General features: G+C 37.6%; 1 protein-coding gene across 1 annotated transcript in view; it reads right to left on the bottom strand.

The window, feature by feature from the left end:
* The window catches only part of LOC105564907 (glutaredoxin domain-containing cysteine-rich protein CG31559-like), a 35,427-nt gene that overhangs the window by 5,115 nt on the left and 22,375 nt on the right, over positions 1–7,937 (bottom strand). The window contains exon 3 of the mRNA XM_012017676.1: positions 4,977–5,210. Within this exon, the coding sequence (XP_011873066.1) occupies positions 4,977–5,210 (234 nt within the window). The remainder of the gene's footprint in view (positions 1–4,976; positions 5,211–7,937) is intronic.

Genomic DNA, 7,937 nt, shown 5'->3' with positions numbered 1-7,937 from the left:
GTATTTATAACACCCTAAGCGGTTTTTTACTTACGAGAGAGTCTTGTACCGCGCGTCCCTCTAGTGAAGACATTCCGAACCACTTCACTTTTATTTACCATGCGAATAGTAAAGTGGATGATAGAAAGTATAGTTAAATTTACTATTATTGTACTTGCACCTACTATATATATAAAACTAGTTAATTTAGTTACTATTCACCATCTTAATATTTTACCAGAATAATGGTTAAAAGCTTCATAAATAATAGTAAAATTTTTATGCTGGTTGGCATCACTATGACTATGTGGTTGTTATTACTAATATTATAGTGATAATTACTATAAAAATGATATTCCTGACTATAATTATTTTACTATGCAATTATAGTCGCAAATACTACGCACTTTTCTCTCAGTGTATATACTACCTGCAAGTAAATATTAATTGTTCCAAGTATTTGATAAGTTTATATATCCGCAAATCTATCATAATGTCGTCGCAAGTGTGATATTTACTCAAAACATATTCTGGTTCTTAGTAAGTCTAGTACTTGAAACAAGAAGACATTATAGAATTATTTGAAGCAAAACAATTTTGTTTCTTCTGACTTTATTAAAAGAAGCATACGGAATTCTTCCATAAGTTTTCTAATTTTCTTCAAAGAAGAATAAATTCTTTCTTTGAGTATAAGATGGCAAGCTTTTCTAAGACTAGTAACAAGTATATCTTAAAACTATTATTAAGAAAATATTCTTTGTTGGAGCAAACTATTACTTAAACGGAATAAAATAAACTGAGTAATTACTTTTCTTGACTGTACAATAATATTTTTCTGTGTGTAGTTTTAAAGTGCACGAGTGAAAATTTGGAAAATCACGGCGTATCTTGGCAAATTTCATTACAAGTCACTCGGTGGTTTGTCACTGAAAACAGTGAACAGCCGCGGATTTTCAGTTATAAGTATACCGGTTTTCAGTGGAAACCTCAATGATGTTTTCTTTTCTTACTGCGTGAGGTTGTGATAAGTTTTAGGATTCATATGCACGAAATTTTGGTATTACAATATTTTGACACTTTTAAGGACAATTTGCACCTACTTAGACCAGCAATAACCTACTTTGACGACATTATATTTTTTACTCACCCCTTGAACCTTTAATTCTAAAAATTTACTTTAGCTCCTACTTAAAAGGACCTACTTTAATTGGCAAGAGTAGAAAATAAAAAAAAGTGTCAAGTTATTATGTTAACATAAATATAACACATAAAGGTGTTATGAAAATAATAACATATACGTTTTATGTTAATTTTACATGGAAGTAAGAATCAAATCTTGGTAACACAAGAAAATTTTTACATTTGAACACACGATTTTTTACTGTGTATTCACTGTTTTCAGTGATAATTCACTGATTGATTTTTAGAGAGTACCCTTCGTGTACAAGCTGCACCTGTTATCAGGTGTCTACTGTAAAGTTTCGAGCACGTTCGATGCACTTTGACGAAAGTTATGCTCAGAAGACCTAAAGGTGTTATAATTTTGGCCGGCACTGTAGTTTGCAGGTTTGACGCGCCGCTGATTTATTCAAGAAGGAAATTTCGCTCTTTCGTCCCGAAGGATTGTCTTGCCAACCGGTGAGCATCCTTAGAGCCATTTAATTATGTATCGACGCGTATAATTTTCGCGAAAAATATTCAATCGGTAGCGTACGACGCGTTCGTTAATACACGCGGGTAAGACGATGCGACATTTCGAAGATGCTTGTCAGCGCGCATCTTGTAATCTCGCGTCTGATGTAACGTAATAAGACTTTTATTGCGATTGTAGTTACGACGTTGTACTCCTTTCACCACGTGCCATGTAAACTGTCAAAAGACGTCGCGAGCAAGGTGGGCAGGGGCGAAAGCGGGTACAATATGCGAATCGACAGCGGCGAGGAGCGAACATTTCGAAGATGTCCCGTCGATTTTCGGCATCGATCGGTCATTTCGTGCGGGATAATTGCATGACGCGGTGGGATCGGAATGCAGCTCGGGTGGCTTTACGTGTGTACACTTGTGTGCTAGACACCAGCAACCGTAAGAGTCGGTATAAGGTGTAACACAGGCAATCGCACCTCGCGTTCTCTCCGACGGCCTTGGATCAAATAGCTTGACATTTCACTTACGCATATATCTGTTCTCTTAACTATCGGTTGCTGGAAGTAACTCTTGAGAAACGGATACCACGACGGCGGCAGAAAGAGAAAGAGAGAGAGAGAATAACAGCATTGTGTGTGTGACTTTTAAAGCTAAGAGTTGTTTAGCTAGTTTTTCTTCAAGAAATATTGATATGCGCTTTCGGGAAGAATTCTCCCAGAAGACAAAATTGATATGCGTTTTTAGCATTCACGTATTTATCCGAAAAGACAGACATACGTCTCTTTAATTAGGAAAGTTAATACAATCTAATATAATCAAGAATACTGTGCATGCCGCCCCAATTCTTTCTATTAATTGAAATAAAGGATTCTCAATTTCAAGTTTTTATCATAAAAATGCCTCTTACATTCCGCACAGAGTTTTGTTTCAGCAAGAGAAAGAGAAAGAGAGAGAGAGAGAGAGCGAGAAAGAGAATTAAATAACAGTATTGCGTGTGTGACTTTTAAAGCTACGAGTTGTTTGACTAGTTTTGTCTTCAAGAAAGATTGATATTAGGCCGCGCTTTCGGGAAGGATTCTCTCAAAAGACAAAATTGATATGCGTTTTTAACACTCACGTATTTATCCGAAAAGACAGACGTACGTCTCTGTAGTCTAATATAATCAAGAATACCGTGTATGCCGAACGGATAAATTTTTATTTGCAAGAGCTCCCAATTCTTTCTATTAATTAAAATAAAGCATTCACAATTTCGAATTCTTGTCATAAAAACGCTCCTCGCACGCGTACCCCGAATCGACACTGGAGATATGAGTAACTGGCATCTTTATCGTGTATGCAATATTTACAATTTAATCAGAGTACATCGCTGACATCATCACCCTGGGAAAAGCGCGCGAATATAGCTGGGGCTCATGATTACGAAGTTCTTTACCGCATCGCAATAAAAGCGACATGTTCTTTTATAGAGGCATATAAAGGTATCTCGCGTCGTACACGATGACACGAACTTATAGCCTACCTCCATCCGTGAATGAGAGCAATTACGAACTACATACAATGATAACACGTGTGTCCGTATACCGCGGTCGTCCCCAAGTGCTGTAACATTTAAGTGACCACTATACGGTAATGATTGTTGTCGCTAATTCCCGATAGCTTACTCTCAGTTAAGTAAACTTTCAATTACGTCTCAGTATTTAATTAGACCAATAACCGTTGCAGATCATTGTCTGGTTACGCGAATCATATTTCTCTGCGAGATAAACGTTTATTAAAATCGGCAGAGAGCACCGGCGATTACTCCGGGAAAAATGATCAGAAGCTTGCATTTACGGCGAGGTGCGTTGTATAAGGGATTCAACGTTTCGTGTGTTAAATAACTTTTTGCCGTCTCTAATTCTCCTATCTCATTTTCTTTCATGTTTCAATATCGATTTCACTCGAGATGCAACGTAAGAAGATCTGCGAAACACGACACTCTACATCGGAGAATTGTATGCTGAAACAGAATACTTTGCTATCTACGCTATCGCATTTTGTCATTGCATGCGAGGGGTATAGTTCCGAAGATACGATAGGATTTCTTTAAAATAAAATATTTCACATTCACATCCCCTCGTTCGGTCCATTCTATTATACCCGGGCTAGGCTAACCGCGTTGTATTTTACACGCTTCGTTTAATCAAGTAGTATACGAATATAATAATCTCCGTTATACGAATTTACGCGCACTCTTTATTGACCGATCTATATTTTTAACGTGTGCATTCGCGTCTATAGAACGGACGCAATTCGATATCAAATTTTCATTTATACATTTATCGAATTTTCGCTCGACAGTTATCTTTGACATTTCACGTCATCCATCTCCCGACTTTCTCGATGTCGAATATCCCCCCCAGTTGCATAACGCGTCATCGGCCTTGTACAAATTCTTCGTAAAGCGTAAGAGGATGGATTCGAAAGGTTCATAGAGTACTCGAATGCGAGTATGCGCAATATAACTTTTCTTATTACAAGTTATTCCACCTGCGAAAGGGCTGAGAGAGACAGAGAGATCGATACCGATGCTAGAAGAAAATAACTTGGCTGACGAATGTCAAACGCAGATGACGGAACGTTCAACGCCAACTGCTCACGTTTTATTATGTAACCTTTTGTATAAAACGCTTGTATGCCGAATATATTTTGAAATAACTGCGAAATATAATTTTCAATCTAAATCACACATTCGCTGAATGAAACTGCAGTAACTGATAAATTAATGCTACATTAATGTTCCACACGGAAAGAACAATGTAGCTGCTGTGGCTAAAACTTAGCAAAATAGGGACAGCTAATATTTTTAGTTGTGATAGCTCAATATTTTGCTACGACAGCAAACCGTTTGCTGTCGCACCTAATACAATAGGCACAGTAGCAAAATATTGAGCTATCACAACTAAAATAGTAGCTGTCCCTATTTTGCTAAGTTTTAGCTACAGCAGCTACATTGTTTTTTCCGTGCATTTATAAGAGAAAATGTCAATATAAATATTTTTTTATCGTAACATTTCCAACGCTCCGATTCGTAGTTTTGTGCCATAAATTTATTAAATTATTTACCAACTTTCGATAATATCCTTCCGTATTTTATTCCTCTATTTCGACTTCTATAACTAACAAATACAAAATCAAGTTCTATCTTCACTTTCGGTATGTTGTTTAAATATTGTCCATTGTGTTAAATTATTTCCAGCCAAATGTCTACTTTTTTCAAGTGTTTCCTAAATTCTTCTTTCTTCACCGATACCTTCCCTCCAACACTCGCAATTCTTCCCGGTAAGTTTAAATCAAAGATGTGTACGTACCCCAATATATTGACCGTCGACGAAGAGCTGTGGCAATGTTACGACTTCTGAATTGGTTCGATCCTTGAGCTCGCTCTGTAATTCCGTGTCGCGGAATAAATCTGCCTCGTCGTACTTGACCATGTTCGTCCACAGCATTTGCTTCATCTTCATACAACTGGTAAAGGTCTCCCTAACAATGCCCAACGATGTCGTGTAGAGCACCACTCTGCCCTTTTCTCTTTCCACGTAAGCCTGAAATAGGACGTAGTGCGTTGTCAAAGATGCCGTAACAGGACTCCAGATAATTCTCATTTAGCCAAATATTAAAATCCCAGATTGAGATCTTTACGACAGCAGACGATTACGCTCTACAATCTCGCGCTATGGCATATCTCGCGTGTGGCGTATTAATACACAATGTGTATAATATTTCGCCGATACAATGGCTATAAAACGCGAGTCGTAAAACAAACGCTGACGTTATCTCATCAATTTCTTAACGATATTGTTTCGCAACTTTCATATCCTGTTGATATTTTTATATGCACCAATAAGCGAGATACTAAAAGCGCTGTCAACGGTTAATGACTTCTCCAACTCATTCCCCTCTCATTGCTTTATTTTCAATACATGCTGTCGTATTTTGCAGACAGCTGTAATAACTTTTGTTACCGACCTATAATTTTAAATGCCGATTTGTACGACGATACCACGCGAAAGAATAATAACAACATCAATGCATTAATAGAGTCCTGAAATCTCTCGTGATAAACACGAGTCTTTTCCCTTTATCGGCGATCGCTTTTTGAATAAACACGGATGAGAATTTTTTTTTATGGATTCGAGGAGGCCTTTATGGTTCGGCGATTCAATCACAAGTCGCTCGAACTTCAATTCTTGCTCAATAATGCATGCATTCACCTTCTTTACAATCGGTCTCATTGGTACGTGCACAGCTATTGGACTATGTGCAGTAAGCTCGTGTGATTTGCAAGAAGATACCACGCGAAAGAATAATAATAACATTGAAGAATTCATAAAGTGCTAAAATCTCACGATAAACACGAGTCTTTTCCCTTTGTCGGCGATCGCTTTTTGAATAAACACGGATGAGAATTTTTGTATGGATTCGAGGAGGCTTTTATGGTTTGGCGATTCAATCACAAGTCGCTCGAACTTCAATTCTTGTTCAATAATGCATGCATTCACTTTCTTTACAATCGATCTCATCGGCACGTGCACAGCTACTGGACTGTGTGCATCAAGCTCGTATGATTTTCAAGAAAAGTCACTAGCTGCATTATTTATCATTGCACTATTTTCTAATATTCATGACAGCCAGGTGTAATAGCATCAAGTTAGTCGCATCTGCGATGAAAAATGTATACTGTACATATGAGAATTTCACTCTTATAAAAACTGCACGTACATTAAGCTAAATTGTCACGTAAAAAAATGTCACGTTCGACATAACGTCGTGCACGTTTTCGCATACCAGAGACGGATGCAATCTCCGCAATAATCTAGCTGCCTTTTGAATTGCCTGTCTCTTGCGCGCGCGTGTGCATAATACCTAATATACTTTTCCAACTAAATTATGTAATGCCGTTTAGGTAGTCCTCTCGAGATAGACGGAGACGGAGAGGGAGGTAGCGGTAAATGGCAGGCGAGACAGAGAAAGGAAGGGGAAGTGATTATGTTAAATTAGCTTTCACCGCGCAAAAGTGGCAAGGTAATTCAGTGTCGCGCATAATCCCGACAACGATTCTTCATCTATAAAGCACTTTACGTAATTGCCATTTTTGGTGTTTGCAATTTACAATGCGCGATTAGTAACGTCGCGCAGATATGAACATACGCGCGTCATTTAGCATTTTTAAATATTATATAGAATCGACGCGTTCCGATATCACGGATTCTTTATGATTTTTACCATAATTTGTACAAGATAAAATAAATTATTATAAAAATGATCGTCTATCTCCATTAATATTTTGGTCCTTGTACAAAGTCCAGACTGCCGTTTGTTTCGCTGAAGGTGTAACAAATGAAAAACCCTCAAAGCCGAGAAGAATATTCTAGCGAATTCGGTTGCTTGCACTAGTGCGCGCACACAGTGCGCACTAAGGCTCGTTTACAGTCAATTCTTGTATTTAGGGATCATTTTAAATACCTCTTGAAAGAGTTTTTAGCCAGTAAAGTGATCCATGCAAATCCCTTTTTGGCTAAATACTCTTTGAACATGAATTTAAGACAAAATTAAATACAGGATTGGAAAAGTTACTTTATAAAAATATCTAGTTACAGTCACTCAAAAAGTAACGAATCGCTACTTTGCAGGTACTTTCTTGCGATGAAAATAAAAATATCAAATCTGCATTCGAATTGTAAAGCGTCGATAAAGGCGCTTATGCATAAATGCAAGGCCTGATCCGTGGAGGTTTAAAAAAAATATATATAAAGTAACTATTAATGTAACTGAGTTAAGTTACAGTTATAGACGGAGAAAAGGTAACAAAGTTAAGTTAGAGTTATAAAAAAAAGTAACTGTAACAGTAACTTCGTTACAAGTAACGAGTTACTTCCCAAGTACCCTAGTTAAATATAAGAATTGGCTGTAAACAACCTTAGTGTGCACTCAGTGCGCACTAATGCAACCCAGATAGCACACATAGTTCTATGAATATTCTTCTGGAGTGCAAATAGTCTTAATTTCGGAATATTCCAATCGACTATTCTACAGGGTGTTATGTAATACCCGCATCAACGCTTATTGTGGGATAGAGTGGACTAGACTAAGTCGAAAAGTCCTCTACCATTTTGCAATTTTCGCAAAAGTCAGCGAGTTATTAATTATTAAAAATCGCTGTCTTAGGCCGGCCCACTGCCCAATTGAAACGTGCGGCGAGATCGATCGATCGTTACTAGGCGCGCAGAGAGTTTTGTAACGATCGATCGATCTCGCCGCACGTTTCAATT

This window comes from Vollenhovia emeryi, unplaced genomic scaffold, assembly GCF_000949405.1.
Source record: "Vollenhovia emeryi isolate VEMERY1.0 unplaced genomic scaffold, V.emery_V1.0 DF939158.1, whole genome shotgun sequence".
NCBI classification, from domain to species: Eukaryota; Metazoa; Arthropoda; class Insecta; order Hymenoptera; family Formicidae; genus Vollenhovia; species Vollenhovia emeryi.
Note: the sequence above shows the minus strand (reverse complement) of the source record. Positions and strands in the feature narration are given on the sequence as shown.